The 18,786-nt window shown below is 33.0% G+C and overlaps 1 protein-coding gene across 2 annotated transcripts; it reads right to left on the bottom strand.

Moving 5' to 3' along the window:
• Window positions 1-7,282: 7,282 nt before the first annotated feature.
• Window positions 7,283-18,560, bottom strand: LOC107877755 (BRAP2 RING ZnF UBP domain-containing protein 1). 2 transcript variants are annotated; one of them, XM_016724458.2, is made up of 11 exons: window positions 18,108-18,560; window positions 11,093-11,201; window positions 10,819-10,933; window positions 9,730-9,827; window positions 9,283-9,389; window positions 8,914-9,163; window positions 8,705-8,758; window positions 8,343-8,486; window positions 8,166-8,230; window positions 7,921-7,975; window positions 7,283-7,823 (listed from the first exon to the last, which is right to left on the bottom strand). In XM_016724458.2, exons 1-11 carry the CDS (start codon window positions 18,491-18,493, stop codon window positions 7,668-7,670), a joined length of 1,539 nt encoding a protein of 512 aa, XP_016579944.1. In that variant the 5' UTR covers window positions 18,494-18,560; the 3' UTR covers window positions 7,283-7,667. The 2 variants fall into 2 exon arrangements, with proteins under 2 accessions (XP_016579944.1, XP_016579945.1); XM_016724459.2 differs by lacking the exon at window positions 18,108-18,560 and adding an exon at window positions 12,138-12,581.
• Window positions 18,561-18,786: the final 226 nt, after the last annotated feature.

Below are 18,786 nucleotides of genomic sequence, written 5' to 3'. Positions count from 1 at the left end.
AGTAACTATAAACAGAACACAAAATATGAAACAAAAATTTACACAAAAAATTTTACTGCCGAACAACTTTAAATTAAATTTCATATTATATATGATAAGAAAAATTAAATGCTAAAGACAGACAAACTATGTTAGTGAAAAAAAAAAATTGAAAGTGACAAAAACTTTGGACAACATGTAACGTATATTTTTTCAGTATGCATAAAAATTTGATCAATGTTATTATATTATTTCAATTTTCATGTGTAACATTTAACGTTAAAATCAAAAAATTTGATAAAAGAAAATAACAAACTGCAATATTCAAGACAAGTAAATTGATTATACCTGACAAATTGACTTAAAAAGGAGTAGAGGCGTATTGAGAATGTGTTTCAATATTAAGAACAAGAATTGTAAGTAGTCAAGTGTGTAAAACATGTTCCTCAAGACTTCTATTTATAGTATTACATGGAGGAACTTCAAGAGGCGTCAAAATTATGACATTAATTCATGAGAAGGTGGGGAAGAATATAGGAGAGTGGATGATCAATGATGAGGTAGTGAAGGTGCGTGAATTACTGCACTTAAAAGAGAAGTAACACCTAGAAGTTATGGACATCCACTAATCATCTTAATAATTTCAACATTTACATATTTTTCCTTTTTTTATTTTTACTTTTTCCTTAATTTTAAAATGAAAATTCTAATTATATCTAAATTATTGAATTTAATAACAAGTCACAAAAGAAAGAGTCGAGGCTAACAAACACATGTTATATTCTTATCATTCAATCTATCTATGTGTATAATACAGCTGAGAACTTCAGTAGGTAATGCGGCATCTTTCATAGGATTATATATATATATATACGGCCCAATATTGTTTCTTTAGAATTCTAAGTTATATATAATTTTATCATTTAATTAATACCTTCATTTATTTAATTGATAAATTTTAAGTTAGACATATATTATTATATTTAAATTGATGAAATTTGTATAACAATATTTTAAGTTGTTTAAACTTTTGTGGCATTGATAACCAATTATATTTTTAAAATAATTTAAGTTTTTAATTATTATAGTTTATAATATTCTTTCTTCTATTCTACTAATTTAGAAGTGACATAGTCAAATTATTACTACTATATATAAACGTGAGTGGCAGCTGAAAGCACACAGCTGGCGGTCGACATGCCTGCTTCCACCTGCCTTCTTGTTTCATGATTTTACTATATCATCCCTAATTAATTTATTTTTAAAGTGATCCCATATAAGACGTCAAGTTAATTTAAGACATCAAAAAATATTTTATCATTTTATGCTTATTTTATCTTTTTTATTTAATATTATTATTTTCTAATACTTAAATAACGTATTAAAACATCATAAAATAATTTATTATTTATGTCTATTTTATTTTTATTATTAAATATTATTAATTTTTTAATATTTAAATAACTTATAATAATTAATTATGAGTAATATAGTAAAATCACGGTTGAAGCAGTTGTGTCATAAATGTCTATTTTAAATTTTTTATTAAATTTTTTAATACGTAAATGACATATAAAAATTAATTAAGAGTAATAAAGTAAAATCACGGTTAAAACATCTATGTTATAAATGTCTAGTTTACTTTATAAATGTCTATTTTATTTTTTATTATATATTATTATTATTATTATTATTATTTTAATACATAAATGCCATATAATAATTAATTAAGGGTGATATAGTAAAATCACAGAATAAGCAGACAGGTGGAAGCAGGCTTGTCGACCGCTTAATTAATTATGAGTGATATAGTAAAATCACGGTTGAAGCAGCTGAAGCAGTCATGTCATGAATGTCTATTTTAAATTTTTTATTAAATTTTTTAATACATAAATGACATATAGAAATTAATTAAGAGTAATATAGTAAAATCACAATTAAAACAGCTAAAACAGCTACGTCGTAAATATCTATTTTACTTTCTAAATGTCTATTTTATTTTTTATTATATATTATTATTTTTTTAATACATAAATGTCATATAATAATTAATTAGGGGTGATATAGTAAAATCACAAAATTAATTAGGGATGATATAATAAATTTACGAAACAAGCAGGCAGGTGGAAGCAGGCATGTCGACCGTCAGCTACCTGCTTACATCTGTCCGCTTTTAGCTGCCACTCACGCTTATATATATATATATATATATATATATATGTATGTATGTCAATTTTTTTACCTTCTTCTCATATACTTTCCTCAATGCTGAATTTAAAATTACTCTATCAGTAAGCTATAGTTAGCCACATTTATTTTTCAATTAAAGGGAAAAGGCATTAAAGAATATTAACTCTTTTAAAATTTTCATTTATAAATATTCTATATAATTATTGGCCTTATAATGGTTTTTGACTTTTTTTCCCTCTTTAATTCCTTCATTTTTCTAATAATAATAATAATAATAATAATCTAACCTATTTTATCAATAAAGTCATTTAATTTCCTTTTAGGTACATACGTTTTTTCGTTTTCCACAATCATTTTGTAGTAAGTAATACTTTCTTCGTTCGTTTTTACTTGTCATATTTTGACTTGATACACTTATTAAAAAAAATAATTAATAATATAATTATTTTTACCATGGCATCCCTATTAAATAATATTTACATTGTGGCTTGAAATTAATTTAAAGAAAGATAATTAATTCTAAGAGCAAAATAAAAATAAAAAAAAATTCTTGATATATCAAAAATAATAAATAAAAATAAAAATATAATTAAAAAATAAATGATAAATAAAAACGAAGGGAGAAAATATTTAATTAACTAGCCGTTTTTGTTTTGGAAAAGAAGAACCAAAAGTATGTTGTTAATTCCAACATCTTCAACAACTTCTATCTTCTTGATCAAATAGTGCAAATTTTCATAAGTTCATATACTCCTTTCGTTCATAAATACTTATTCATTTAATTTGACATATATCTTAAGAAATAATAAATAGAGGAGTGATTTTATTATATCGGCCTTTGAATATAATATTCCCTTCATTTCATATTAGTTGACCCTCTTGCTAAAAGTATTTGGTACATTTTAGTTATCCAAATTCTAAAATTAAGAAAAAATTATTGTGTTTTTTCAATACTATCCCTATCATTAAATGACTATGTAAAGTATATAGATTCAAATTTATATTTTCAATGCGTAATTAATAAGGTTATATTAGTAAAATAAATCTCTATCAAATATTTTTTTAAGGGGGGTGTCAAGTCAATAAGGATCAACCAAAATGAAACGGAGGGAATAGATCTTTTGCTTTGACAAATGCAATGAATGATCTATCGTATTTAATATAAAGAGTAAAATGAGTAAAAATAGATAAATTATTTATTGATTATATAAACTGAATAAGTTTTGTTGGACATCTCAAAATAAAAATGTAGACAAGTAAAAATAAACAGAAAAAATATAAGACATAAACTGTTAAACCTCTAATTACACCCTATTCCACTTTTTTAAAAAATTACATGAAACTCCATTTTTTTCTCTTTTTTAGATACATTTTGCTACAAGAGATACAAAACGTCTGATACATAATCTGCAACTGATTTGCAGTGCTAAAAAGGAAAATAATGAATATTGAATTTAATGAAAAGTAAATCCGGCTACTTAACATTAAATAAACAATCAAAAATTCTCAAACATACGAAATCAATTATTATGTTGATTTTTAAATCATCCTTTTCCTCATTCGTGTTTCAAAAACATTAATCTGCTCTTTTCTTCGATTTTTACAGCAACACATACATTTACAAAGTTTGTAAGATACATACTATACATATAACAACCTTATATGTATCTCTTACTGTAATAATATGTTTCTCTCATATACATATTTCACTCAAAATATATAACGAGAGATACATATTACACATATAACAATATTATATGTATCTATTACTGTAATAACATGAATCGCTCATGTGCATATTTCACACAAAAATATATGATGGGAGATACATAAAATTACAGTGTTACATACCCAAAGAAACAAGTATCAAATGTATATAAATATGTATCTCGACTCAAATTGTGCTTTTAACAACATCTTCATTTTGCTTTATGTTGTCTATTTGAGAGATTTCAAGATTAAAAGATGGTCCTAAATCTATATTTATTACGTTAATTGAACCGATAAAGGCTCAAAATTTTGATATACTAAGCCTTTATTCAACAATGTTAACCAAATAACCTTTAAAAAAATTAAGATGAAGATTAATTGGATTTTTGATATAAGTTGTTGAACATGATAAAAAGAGAATGAAGATGAATTTGGGAGAAATAACTCAATTCAAAAATCTAAAAAAATTGGAGATAATTATGGCAAAAAAACTGCGCCTGCGAATTCGCTGTTGAAGGAGGAGGAAACCGCAGCTTCGATTGATAAAGTTGTATTCAAGAAAAATAAAAGTCTTTTAGGATGTATCTTCAACTTTAATAAAAATAATAAAAATAGAAATTTTTGTAATTTTTACAAAGTGAAGAAATTTTTAATATTTTTAATAACTTAAATTGTGTTTTTTATGAATTTTTTACTAAATTAAAAATTCAATGGATCATGAGGTTTTCAAGAAATTTTGACAAATTTATATTAAGTCTTGGTCATTAGTGGGAGCAAAATTATTCTATATTGCTTTGTTTCTTTTATTTGGAACAAAGAGAAGTTCGAAACTAACAAATGCGTGCTATATCCATATTCTTCTTCGTTTTTCTTTTGGCGTATTTTTTTTCTTTTCCAAAAATCTTGTGGTTTATACTTATTAGGTCTTATATTTTGCACATTTATATTGTAAAATTTCATTTCCTTGATAGAAATAAATGTTACAACCTCACGTAGGCACTAATATATACACACATTTACTTTATTTACCTACAATAGTTTTTTTTTTTGTATTTAATCTTTAAATTTATTAGAAAAAAAAAAATTATAATAGTGCAAAGCAAGAACATATTCACTAATTGTAAAGAAAAGAAAAAGCATTAATCAGTGGTAGTTATCTAGGTAGAGGTTATGTCACAAGTAGAACATCTGAAACACTTTAAAATCAAAACTTCAGAAGACTCTCAAAAATCCTTATAATTTATGGGTTTGAATTAAACACCACATCAATGATTCAAATCAATATAAAATTCTGTGTCTCTATTTACTTACTGCATCACAACATACCCTAATTTGGCCACGGAGACATGGATCCCAGCTATTAAAATACCACAATTGAAGCCACGTGTGTATTACCATTTTATTTGATGAAAAAGAAGGGGCAAAAAAATGAAAGGGGCATCTTTCCCATCACCTCCTTGTGATTCTTCAAACGGAAAAAGGAATAAATATATTCCTGATAATGATTTGTATATGGTCTCAGTCGTATTTTAGATACAGATATATTACGATTGTTAATGAAATGATATGTATATATTTCTTACACTAGCAGTTAAAGGTAAAGATGTATCTAAAGTATGAACATTTCTTACACTAGCAGTTAAAGGTAAAGATGTATCTAAAGTATGACGGAGGATATATACACACCATTTATTATAATTTGGGGTATACTTGTTCCTTTTTTATTTTAATTTTTTAATCTCAAATAATTAACTCAAACCTACTATTTGATCCAGTCTCAATTCAAATTCAAGAGACGTCTATTTAACGGCTGCGCTTTTTCACCCCTATAACGATATACACATTCAATACAGTAGCACCCACTACTATCAATTTTAAAAAGAAAAAAAAGAAAAATCATTAACCCATAACACCCAAAAACAACACCAAATAAATTGAACCCCTCACGTTTCAATTTCCAAAGAAATTTCGTTGGAAAAACACTATCCGTCATTGGTCAACACCACATATCCACCATCTTCATCAAACTGAAACACCCCACCAACAGAGGCGGACCCACATGTATAAGTGGGGTGCACGTGCACCTATTAATGTTGAAAAAAATTGTGTGTATATATATGTATAACCTTAAAAAATTTGGATATAATTAATAGTGCACGCAAAGAATATTGGAGTACACCTTGGTGCGCTGGTTGAAGTCTTTTTGCTTTTATTTTCAGTACTTCAAATTTAAAGACTTATTACTAAATTTATAACACTAAAAATTGTTGGATAGGAAATTCGAACCCGCGACCATCCTATATGGTGAATCTGCCTTGACCATCAAGCTACCACAATGATTGATTCAAAAATATTAAAAGTCAACATATTACTTGGACTTCATATTATAAGAAAGTAAAATTATTAGCTTAGAACTCATATTTATTCTAGATATTTATTTTTTCAGTACTGTTTATGTCATTGGCAACCAATCGAATATGATAATATTTCTTAAACGACACTGAAAATTTTGCTAACATTTACGTTAAGATAATATTGGTGCACCACAGTATTATGAAAAGCAAAAAGCATAAAAAAGCTTTAAGGTCCATTATGTTTAAGCTTTAAGCACAAAGTACAAATAAAGCATGAGATTTAACGAAAAAGGTATAAAGGAAGAAAAATATAAATATATGTCTAATCCAATATATGAACAAAGAATTTGATTTTTTTTTTTTTTGATAAAGTGAAATATCAATTGTTTAGTGTTCGTCTCTTCAGAAAGCCTCACTGACAAGAAAAAATATATCTTAGAAATTAGAACTTAAACTGCACATTGCGAGCGCTCAACACATTTTGAGTCTTCCTTCAGGACTTAAGCGCGCCTTTAATAACACTGGTGCACCCACAGACTTCAAATCCTGGGTTCGCCTCTACCCACCGACAAACCATCGTTGCACCCCTAGCTCTGGCCACTCCGGCCTAATCTCCGCTCCCTCAACTAGTGAATACCAACTAGCAACAACGACCAATCACTACAATTTAATTGTGGTTTACATTTAAAAAAAAAAAAAACAGATAGAATATCAAATTTGAAACAAAAAATAAAGATCGGATCAACTTAATTTGAAATCGAGCTTGATGGGTTTATTGGATTGGATATTGTGTTTGACTAAATTATTTGGAATAAAAAATTAAATCAAAAAAGGAACAAATATACCCCAAACTCTAATAAACGGTACGTATATCCCCTCCACCATACTTTAGATACACATATACCTTTATCATTAGTATGTGAGACAGATGCATACCATTTCATTAATGGTAGAATCATATGTGTACTCAAAATATAACGGAGGATATATAGATACCATTTTGGAGTATAATATCCCTTTTTGGTTCTTCTAATTGAAATGTATCATTCTTTGGCTTCAATGAGCTGAAATTCTCACACATTTTGTCTCAAAGGTTCAGGCTTTTTCACCTTTGTAACAGCATATACATATCCCGAAAAGGCAGCCATAAGTACTGTACACAACCTTATCCTACATTTCTACAAGAGGACCACAAGGGTCTATTGATATTTCAAATAATCCTAAACTTGAAACTACTTGACCCAGTCTACAAAGTTTTGCTTTTCTCATTGAAATGACAAGAAACTTTTAGATTGTACAAAAACTTGTCTGGCCAACTTCAGGAATTTACAAACTTTCGAGACTTTTTTTACCCTCACCAAAACTGAGCAAGACCATCCCATGTACATGGCTCAAAACTCATATAATACAAGAGCAGAGGATGACTAATTGCTGCTAGTTCCGTTTTCGACCTGGCTTCGTTCGCCTTCGAGAATTGCTGGAAGATTGCTTGTTGGATTCTACAGATAGAACTGTCCCTCCCTTCCCATCTGAAATTCCCATATTTGAAAGTTTTTTCTGGGCTTCAACATAAACTTTTAAGTCTCGTATCTACGAAAGCCAAGAAGTAAACTTAACTAAATGGGGAAGAGTGAAAAAATTAAAGGTTGAACAAGAAGATGATACCAACGGAATATAATGGAAGTACCTGTTCCTTGAGGTCCAGTATGTTATCATCCTTCAACTTGAGTAATAACCTTTCCCTAAGCATGGTGAGTGTCTATAACTTTAGTCACAGAGATTAGAAAACTAAGTTGTTTCAAATATTAGCATTAAGAGTTTAAGATAACACGGTACAAATCAATGTCTCTGACATATTGGTATCAACAAATTGACTAGCATCAAACTAAATTACAGGAGAATGTCAAAAACATGCAGACAAAAGCAATGTACCTTTCTTCTGCTTCTTTATACTTTGTCTGCAAAAGCTCTTGGTTTTTCAGAAGCACTTGATTCCTCTAACAAAAAGAGATAACCATTCAACCGCTTATTTCGTTATTTAAAAGTGATATAAGGTATGGAAAAGATCCAGGAAGCTTCTGCACTGAAATGTTCTTGATTGGTGGTTACCTCTGCAATGGACTTCATCTCCTCGGTATACATTTCTACCTTAGCCTGCAAGTCATTCATCTTAGAGAAAACCGCCTTCTCCACTGCTCTGGATATTGAGCTCTCTTTTCCACTTTTTGCCTCAGCTAGTAGAGATTCATAATGCTGACAAACATAAGTCAAAACTGTTATTGACTAAAAGGACTTTTTCACTCATTTACAAGCTAAAATTTTGGCTAAAATCCATGCATAGCGAAAACTGCTTCGACATTTGCCGCCGTTTAGAAATTTAGTAGAGTCTACAGCAGGTAAGGTATTACTTCTTCTGAGATGAAAATAATGCAAGTGCTCAACAGAATAAAACTAGTTTAAGTTTTGCTCACTTGTCTCTGAGTCTCCAGTTGACTAGCAAGAAGATCGTTGTACTCATCAACAATCTACATTTAGGTAAAACAAAAATTTAATTGGCTTCAGGATATGACAGATAATAACAAACTAAAGCATATAGGAGAGAGGACATTAGATGCTGAAGAATGTCACAAAAACCATTGCTAAACAAGAATAATATAAGAGAACAAAGGGGGGAAAATACCGAATCAACTTTGCTGCTAAAAAGGGCACCACTAAAACTTGAATCCTCATCATGCACACAAGTAGTACATTCTCCATCAGCTGCAGTACAACGAGAATTAACAGTAACCAACTTGCTATCACCTTTCGATTGATTCAATCGGTGGACATACTTGTCCCCTACATAATCCCAGATTTGTTGGGTTTCCAATTCAAGTGAATAGTGATGCGCTGCATCAGTCCAATGTTTTATTGCATGCTTTTTCTCATATCTATGATAAGAACAGGTCAAAGAAGGGCAAGTCATATATTTAAACACCATTAATCAACAATTATAACTCATGAAGTTTACTAATAAGATGGTTAGAAGGGAAAAAAACACATTTTGTACCTTCCACACCCTACGAAACCACAAATCAGACAAACGCAAAGATTCTTCACTGTTCCACACTCTGAACAAGCAGGCTTCTCATCTTGCTGCTGACAAAGTCGACACACCTACAATAGACAGTAAAATATTGTGAGTGAACTCATACAGAAACAGACAAATTACGCAAGAACGTTACTTCGCAAATAAAAATGAAAATAATAATATCTGTAAGTATAACAGTAAAAATATAATTCAAGGTGCACATAAGACAGTTCAAAGATCGAAACACTCGAATTCACGCACAAGCACTCACTCCTCAACTGAAGTGAATGCATAAAACTCAGTAGTAGAAAATTTGATCCGGTAAAGACCACATGTACATGGCTTTTTTCTTAAATATTGATCAAAGCACTTAATTTCATCAGTGTAAACGAGAGTGATGGGAAGAAATTAGACAAGCATACTAACTTGGCAAGCCAAATAGGTCCACTTCGAGACACAAGAGCACTGAAAGGAATGGTCACAAAGTGTACTCTGTATTCCACTTGTATCTTGGTCCAATCTTTCTGAAATTCCCAACATCAATTGTGTAAGTTTTCAAGGTCAAAATGTAGAAAAAGACGGTAAAATGTAAGGAAAAAAAAAGATAATGTGAGAGTTTTTCCAACTTATAATTATAAAAACCATAAGTATGACTGCGGATGTTAAATAGAGGTATGGTCATACATGATACCAATAAATAAGAAATAATCACATTAACAGGTCAAACAGAGCATATATTGGAAAAATAGAGAAGGTCATTTGAGATAGTTCCTACTCCTACACAGACCTCCAAATGCACTAGTCTTCAAGTATGACATTGTGATGATTGAAGGTGTTAAATGGGGAAGAGAAAGATCTAAAGTTGCAGGGAGAAAAGTTATTTCAAATTACCTTCAATTAATTGGATTCTATGCAGACTTTGCAATAAACAAACTGAAGCAAAGTATCCATTGTATCCATAACAACACTAGCTACAATTAAAGTTGGAAAAACTTGGCACACTTTACTTTAGCCTTAGCGTTAAAGTCTCTAAAAAATGCTTAGAGATTGTACAAAAATAGGACATGTGTGACATGCAACAAAGGGTGTGGCTTAGTGGCGAATGAAGTGGGTAGACAACCATGAGGTCTCAAGTTCAAATTCCAGGAGAGACAAAAAACACTACATCTTTTCTTCTTATTTGCCCATGCCTTAGTCGAGGTGCTCAATATATTAAGGAAAAGGACGTGGGTGACATTTACTCTCTCATACTACAGAATCCTTATCTTGTCCCAGAAAGAAAAAAGTATTAGGCCGTTAAATGAATCAAGCCCAAAATGAAGTAGAATTAAGCCCAATATACTGAGGATTCATAAACCTGACCTCAACTATATTGGTATTGAGACGTAGTTATAGTTCTAAATTTTTTCAATTTATACAAAGATTTAAGAGATCTCACTTTGTGGGAATATACTGGGTCTGTTGTTGTTGATGTTTGTTGTTGATACAAAGATTTAAGAAAGCCATGTTACTCACCAAGACATACTGGACATGTTGGCAATTCAGTATAACCAACAGGAGGGGTACTTGCAATATAGGCTGACTCTGCGTACTCCACTGATTGAATAAAGTATATATGGCAAACCTCAGCCTGCCAATTCAGAATAAACAAAAGAGTTGAATAAAATCCAAAAAATGCACTCATAAGCATAAACATAATAGCAATAGTAAACTCTAAAACTAATGCTAAAAACTAATACTACCAATGATTATGATCATAATAACAGCGACAGCAGCAGCAGCTAGATACCTCAGTAGGCTTAAACCTTTTGCCATTGAAGCTACAGTAAAACCCATCGGCAGCCAATTGACTAACAAGATTGATCAACACACTGTAACTATGTTCTACTCCGTCATTCCTGAAACATTCAATATGAAAATTCGACATAAACAAACATACCAAACAATTTTAAGCCAGAAAATGCTCATTCCCTCTGACGCCACTACTTTCGTTCACACACAACTATATATACAACGTTAAAAAACCCGCAGCTATGGATGCAGAAGAGGGGTGGATCCACCATAGGCTTCATCTGAAACCAATACTTTTAACAAAAACAACATACCTAGTGTAGTCCACAAAGTGGGGTTTGGGGAGGATAGAGTATATGCCACCGTACCCCTACCTCATAAGCAAGGATATCATTTCCAATAGACACTTGGCTCAAGGGAAAAGAAAAGTCCAACGAGTCCAAAAAAAGAAGTAATAGAAGTACAAGAAATAGCAGATAGTTACAAAAAACAGACAGTAACACAACAGTAACTGCAACAAAATAAAATGATGGTCAAAATACAAAAAACAACCGACAGTATCAGAAACCAAATGACAAGAAACTACTAGAGCAATACTATAACTACTAGTCCCTCCATAACATACTAGTTGTCATGTTTTGCTTATTGAGAGTCAAATTACGTGAACTTTGACTAGCATTTAAAATATATTTTCTCATCAAATTAACATGAGAAAAATTGTAACTTGTAATACTTATTGTATAATTTTTGAATATCTAAAGTTTAAATATAAAAGTTGATCTAATTTTGTTTAGCTTCGAAAATGAATCAAATTGACTTCCATAAAGGAAACATGACAACTAATTTGGAGCAGATGGAGCAATATGGATGGATAATAAGACAATACACTACTACCTAGTAACTACTAATCTTCTATCCTAATCCGTGTCCTCCACAACCTAAAGCCAATATTTCCAACAAATTCACCAAAATTACAATAAATAGCATTTACGAGCTCATAACTTCAAAAATATAATGAGTTAATTCTAAAAGAAAAAACATACTTGAGGAACATGACATGTGAGAAATCAACAAGATCGGCCCCACAAAAAAGAAGGAATTCATTTGGGTAGAGGTAATTTGGGGCAGCAACAATGAAGACGGTGGTGGTGCGGAAAATAGGGTTGGCAATAGTGGTGGCATAAGAAGAAGAGAGGAGGTGCCGAAAGAGATGTGCGATCCCTCTGAGTTCCAATAGATTTTGGCTGTCGTTGCCACTTATAAGGTTATTGTTAGGGTTTGGTCCGTGTGCGGCGAAGGAAGTGGTGGCAATGGTGGTGGTTAGAAGAGGTTGGGGAGAGTCGACGATGTGAATTTGGAGGGTGAACATGGTGTTCTAGCGAAAGGGTTTAGAATTAGGAATTGTGGTATTTAAATACTCTTCCATCTAGTTGACTTAACACAATATAACTTAAGATCTATAAATATAAAAAGGTAGGATGATCCACCCTCCCTCCCCACACACACAAAACCCACCCCACCCCCAGTGGCAGATGTAGCATATATCTAGGGGGTTCGGATGGCGAAAAATTTACACTATTTATACACGGTTAAAATTATTTTTTATGTATATAGTATATGTTGAACCCTCTTCGACTAGTTTGTATGTGCACTTTCGAACCCCCTTAATGAACATCTTGGCTCTGCCACTGCCCACCCCACGCACATGTATTGGTACGATTCGATTTTGAAAGTTGTCAGCTCGACTTATCGATTATCTATTTATAGTTGTGTTAAATTATAGTAAAACTGTTAAAATTTTTGTTAAGTAGTTATTGGTTAATAGGTTATTGATCATTATTGATTTCATTATTGAATTAATTGTTTAGATCTCACACGAAAATCTCCTAAGCCTTAAGTATGTTTAGTTAGAAAAATTGGATGAAAAGAAAAAGAACAGATAGAACTAGACTAAGGCAACTTAATTTAATTTATATTTAAATGACATTTCCTTCATTTTTCATCTATACCTAATTATTTGTTGATTCTTGTATTTCTATTAATATCTATTATTTTTTCTTAAGCCGAGGATCTATTGGAACAACCTCTCTACCTCTGAGATAGCGGTATAGTCTGCATACACTCTATCCTTCGTATACTCTATCCTCCCAGACCCCACTTTGTGTTAGGATTACACTAGGTATATTGTTGAAGTTAAGACAAAATGAGAAGGGGAAAAAGGAAAAATATAAATACACGATCATATCATTTGGTCTTTACACAAAATGAGAATTTTTATGGCATCTTTTTTTAAAATAATCGTGGGCCAGCTTTCGCACACCTCGACTAAATCCATGGGATACCTGCCGACACCCCCAAGCAACAGATAACAGGTAACTTTGTCCAAAAAGGCTAGAACATATGGGAAGAATCACCTAGTATTTTTTTTGTCTTTGGTGGACATTTTATGTTACTTAAGGGTCGTTTGGTGTGGGGTATTAAAATAAATAATCCCGAGACAAAAAAATAGTCCCGGGATAAATTTTTTGATTCCTTGTTTGGTTGCAAAGGGTGGGATTACTTATCCCGAGATTAACAAATAGTACCGGATAAGTTATCCCACCCTTTGGGTGGTATAAATAATCCTAACATTATTTAACTTGGGATAAAGCCATAAATGACAACAACCTCCAATTGTCACTTTTCATATATATATATATATATATATAAGAGAGAATGTAAAATTTTGATAGTCCTCACATCAAGTTTTTTTTGTCAATTTTATCCCTAATTTAAATTTTAATTACTCTATATATTTTCATCCATTTTGGTAAATTTGAACAATAATATGAGTTTATTAAATGCAACAAAAGTGATGAAATCATGAAAAAATGGTAGTGACACCATAACAACTATTTATACAATGAAATTCAAAATTATTTCAAGGGTTGTACAAATGTTTATTAATCTTACTTCAAATTTTCATTTTTCCTAACAAATTTATCATGAACAAGTAATTAAAGTATTTTGACAATCCCTTCTAATTTAGTACATGCTTAATTATTAAATAAAAAATTATTTTTATATATAGCAAAAAATGTTTAAAAATTTAATTTTTAAAAAAATATAATTTAACTCTCCAAATATTAATGATACTAAATAATGAAAAATGAGAGTAATTCTTTTTCACATTTTTTGATGATGAATGTTTTTAACCAAAAAGTGAAATTATCAACATTTAATAGAATTTAGGACAGAATAAATAATTTAACATAAAATATTAAAACTTGACACACGTTTAATAAATATCAACAAAAATTTTTAATATGTATTTTTAGGAAAAAAATTACTAAAGTTTAAAAAGAAATAGTTTCAATTTTTTTTGTATGGTTTAATATGAAGGAAAATAATTAAGTTAAATAAGGTGAAGGGTATTTTTGTAAACAAACTATCTATTCTTAAAAATAATGCAATGCATATTATTTTTAGTACCACAAACCAAACAATCACTAAAAAATAATACCAACATAACTAATCCCAGGACAACTAATCTCAGTATAACTTATCCCAGCATAACTTGTTTCCAAACCAAACGACCCCTTAAAGATAGACTTTAAACTACTATACAATTAAATTTAAGTAACAATCTAAAAAATATAGTACTTAACCTAACAACACAATAGGCAATAATCAACTACAACAACAACAACATACTCAGTGTATTCCTACCTAGTGGGGTCTGGGGAGGGTAGAGTGTACGCACACTATACCACTACCTCAAGAGAAGTAGAGAGGCTATTTCCGATAGACCCCCAGCTTAGGACCAATAACAGTATAACAAATATAAAAAGTAAGCGGATACAAACTAGTATGGTACACAAAACAAACTAACAGTATAACAAACACAAAAGATAAGTGCATAATAAACTAGTACGGGATGCAAAAAAGCCAATACCACTAACCCCAAAAACTACAGCCCCATCACTACGAACCAGAAACTCCAGATCCAAAGGAGCACTCCCCTATTACTACCGCCGCGCTCCCACCTCCTAACCCTCTACCCTAATCCGCGTCCTCCACACCTTCCTATCAAGGATCATGTCCTCTGTAAGCTGTAATTGCTCCATATCATGCCTAATCACCTCCCTCCAATATTTCTTCGGTCTACCTCTAGCCCGCCTAAAACCATCCATAGCCAGAGTCCCACACCTCCATACTAGAGCATCAGGGCCCCTCCTCATCATATGCCCGAACCAACGTAGCCTCACTTCTCGCAACTTATCCTCCACCGAGGCAACTCCCACCTTCTCCCCAATAATCTCATTCCTCACCCTATCTTTCCTGGTATGTCCACACATCCATCGCAACATTCGCATCTCCGCCACCTTCACCTTTTAGATGTGGGAGTTCTTAATTGGCCAACACTCGGCTCCATATAGCATAACCGTCCGGACTACCACTTTGTAAAACTTACCTTTAAGCTTTGGGGGCACCTTCTTATCACAAAGGACTCCCGAAGCGAGCCTCCACTTCAACCACCCTGCCCCAATACGATGCGTGACATCCTCATCAATCACACCATTACCCTGAATTATAGACCCCAGATACTTGAAACTCTCCCTCTTCTAGATGGCCTAAGAGTCTAGCTTTACAACCACTCCATCTTCTTTTGACATATTACTGAACTTACACTCCAAGTACTCCATTTTTATTCTACTTAACCGAAAACCTTTAGATTCAAGCGTTTGTCTCCAAACCTCCAACTTATCATTAACTCCACCTCGAGTCTCGTCGATCAGAACCACATCATCTGCAAATAACATACACCAAGGCACCTCCCCTTAAATATGTCGCATCAAAACATCCATCACCAAGGCAAATAAAAACGAGATAAGAGTCGATCCCTGGTGCAACCCTATCAAAACTGTGAAGTGCTCTAAATCTCCACCTACCGTCCTCACACGAGTCTTCGCACCATCATACATATCCTGAATTGACCTAATATACGCCACGAGCACCCCTCTAGCCTCCAAGCACCTCCACAAAATCTCCCTGGGAACTCTGTCATATGCCTTCTCTAGATCAATAAAAACCATGTGCAAGTCCTTCTTCCTCTCTCGAAACTGCTCCACTAATCTCCTCACAAGGTGAATGGCTCAGTAGTCGAGCAACCAGGCATGAAACCGAATTGATTCTCAGAGATCGTCACGATCCTCCTCATCCTCAACTCTACCACCCTTTCCCAAACCTTCATAGTATGAATCAACAACTTAATACCTCTATAGTTGTTACAACTCTAAATGTCTCCCTTGTTTTTATACACTGGAATCATCGTGCTCCACCTCCATGCTTCAGGCATCTTAGCAGCTCTAAAAATAATGTTAAACAGCCTTGTCAACCACTCCAGACCCCGCTAGTGCTCTTCCAAAAGTGGAATCTCATCTGGCCCCGTCGCCCTACCCCACCGCATTCTGCGAATAGCTCCCTTGATCTCCTCAACCTCGATACACCTACAATAACTATAATCACGACCCTGCTCAGATATCTCCAAGTCTCCCAACACAAAACCTTTGTCCCCCTCGCCGTTCAAAAGTTTATGAAAATAGGACTGCCACCTCTCCCTAATAAGGGCATCCTTAACCAACACTATACCATCCTCTCTTTTGATGCACTTCACTTGGTCAAGGTCACGAGCCCTACGCTCCCTGGCCTTGGCCATTCTATACAACTTTTTATCTCCGCCTTTCTCCTCTAAAACCGCATACAAACTCTTAAAAGCTGTTGTCTTAGCCTCCGTAACCGCTAACTTAGCCTCTCTTCTAGCAACCTTATACTCATCCTTATTCTTCTGTCTTTCCTCATCATCCTTGCTCCCAACCAACTTAGCATAAGCCACCTTCTTAGACTCCACCTTTCTCTTGACCTCTTCATTCCACCACCAGTCTCCTCGATGTTTGCCAGATCGACCTCTCGAGAGACCCAACACCTCTCTAGCGGTTTTCCTAATGCAAATGGAAGTCGTCTCCCACACATTATCCACCCCTCTCTACTCTCCCAAGCCCCCTACTCTTCAACTTCTCTTCCATCTCCAAAGCACTAGCCAAAGTCAGGCTCCCCCACTTAATCCTGGGTCGCGCCTCCCTACTTCTCTTCTTTTTGCCCTTATTGATAACCAAGTCCATCACCAACAACCTATGTTGAGTCGAGAGATTCTCGCTAGGTATGACTTTACAGTCTTTACATAGTGTTATATCCCCTTTTCTAAGAAGCAAAAAGTCTATCTGAGTCTTGGCCACTGAACTACGAAACGTAATAAGGTAATCCTCCTTCTTCGAAAAGCTCGCATTTGCTATCCACAACCCGAAAGCCCTAGAAAAATCCATCAGAGAAGTTCCTCTTTCATTCCGCTCACCAAAACCGAAACCTTCATGCACATCATCATAACTTTAAAAATAAAATGAGTTAATTCTAAAAAAGTATTAAAGATTGAAAACATACTTGAGGATCATGACACGAGAGAAATCGGAAAGATGGGTCCTTCAAAAGAGAAGGAAATCATCAGGCGATAGGAACTTTGGGAAGGCAACAATGAAGACAGTGGTGGTAAGGGAAATAGGGTTGGAAATGGTGGTGGTTGAAGTGGAAGATGGAGGGAGTAATATGGGTGGATAACAGAACAATACTATTACTACCTAGTATCTACTAACATTCTGTCCTAATTCGTGTCCTCCACAACTCAAGGACGACGACAATGAAGACAGTGGTGATAAGGGAAATAGGTTGGAAATAGTGGTGGTAGAAGTGGAAGACGGAGGGAGTAATATGAACGGATAACAAAACAACACTACACTACCTAGTACCTACTAACCTTCTATTCTAATCCATGTCCTCCACAACCTAAAGCCAATATTTCCAACAAATTCACTATAATTACAATTACAATAAATAGCAGATATTTCCAACAAACTCACTAAAATTACAATGCAGAATAATACGAGCTCATGTTCTAAAAAGAGATTGTTTTGAAAACATACTTGAGGAACATGACATGTGAGAAATCGGCAAGATGAGTCCCACAGAAGAGTAGGAAATCATCGGGCGATAGGTAATTTGGAACGGCAACAATGAAGACGGTGGTTGTACGGGAAATAGGGTTGGAAATAGTGGTGGCAGTGGAAGTGGAAGACGACGGAAGGTGGCGGAAGAGATGGGCGATTCCTCTAAGTTCCGATAGATTCAGGCTACTTTTATTGCTACTGTTGTTAGGGTTTGGACCGTGTGCGGCGGAGGAAGTGGTGGCGATTGTGGTGGTGGTCGGAAGAGGTTGAGGTGAGTCGACGGTGTGAATTTGGAGGGTGAACATGGTACTTTTTGGGAACTGTTTTATATTGGGAATTCTGGGGTTTATATACTCTTCCATTTTGGGGTTTTAAATCTAAAAAGATATTTAATGTGGTACTTCATTTCAATTCGTTCGATTCAATTTTGTGTTGGTTCAGAATACGATTAACCAATAGGTTAAATAGTTAGGGGTCGTTTGGTTTGAAAACAAGTTATATGAGAATTAATTATATTGGGATAAGTTATATTGGGATTAATTGTGGTGGGATAAGTTATTGTGGTATTATTTTTTTAGTAGTTATTTGATTTGTGGTACTAAAAATAATAAATAGTGCATTATTTGTAAAAATATATTATTTGTTTACAAAAATA

Source organism: Capsicum annuum, chromosome 7 (assembly GCF_002878395.1).
Source record: "Capsicum annuum cultivar UCD-10X-F1 chromosome 7, UCD10Xv1.1, whole genome shotgun sequence".
NCBI lineage: Eukaryota > Viridiplantae > Streptophyta > Magnoliopsida > Solanales > Solanaceae > Capsicum > Capsicum annuum.
This window is presented reverse-complemented; position numbering and strand designations above follow the sequence as displayed.

Excerpts from the sequence above, each read along its gene's own strand:
- LOC107877755 (XM_016724458.2), bottom strand. The coding sequence starts at position 18,493 with ATGGAAGAGTATATAAACCCCAGAATTCCCAATATAAAACAGTTCCCA. Across the intron at positions 9,390-9,729 it reads GGACCTATTTGGCTTGCCAA|GTGTGTCGACTTTGTCAGCA; the intron begins GTTAGTATGCTT and ends TGTCTATTGTAG. Across the intron at positions 9,164-9,282 it reads GGTTTCGTAGGGTGTGGAAG|ATATGAGAAAAAGCATGCAA; the intron begins GTACAAAATGTG and ends TTCTTATCATAG.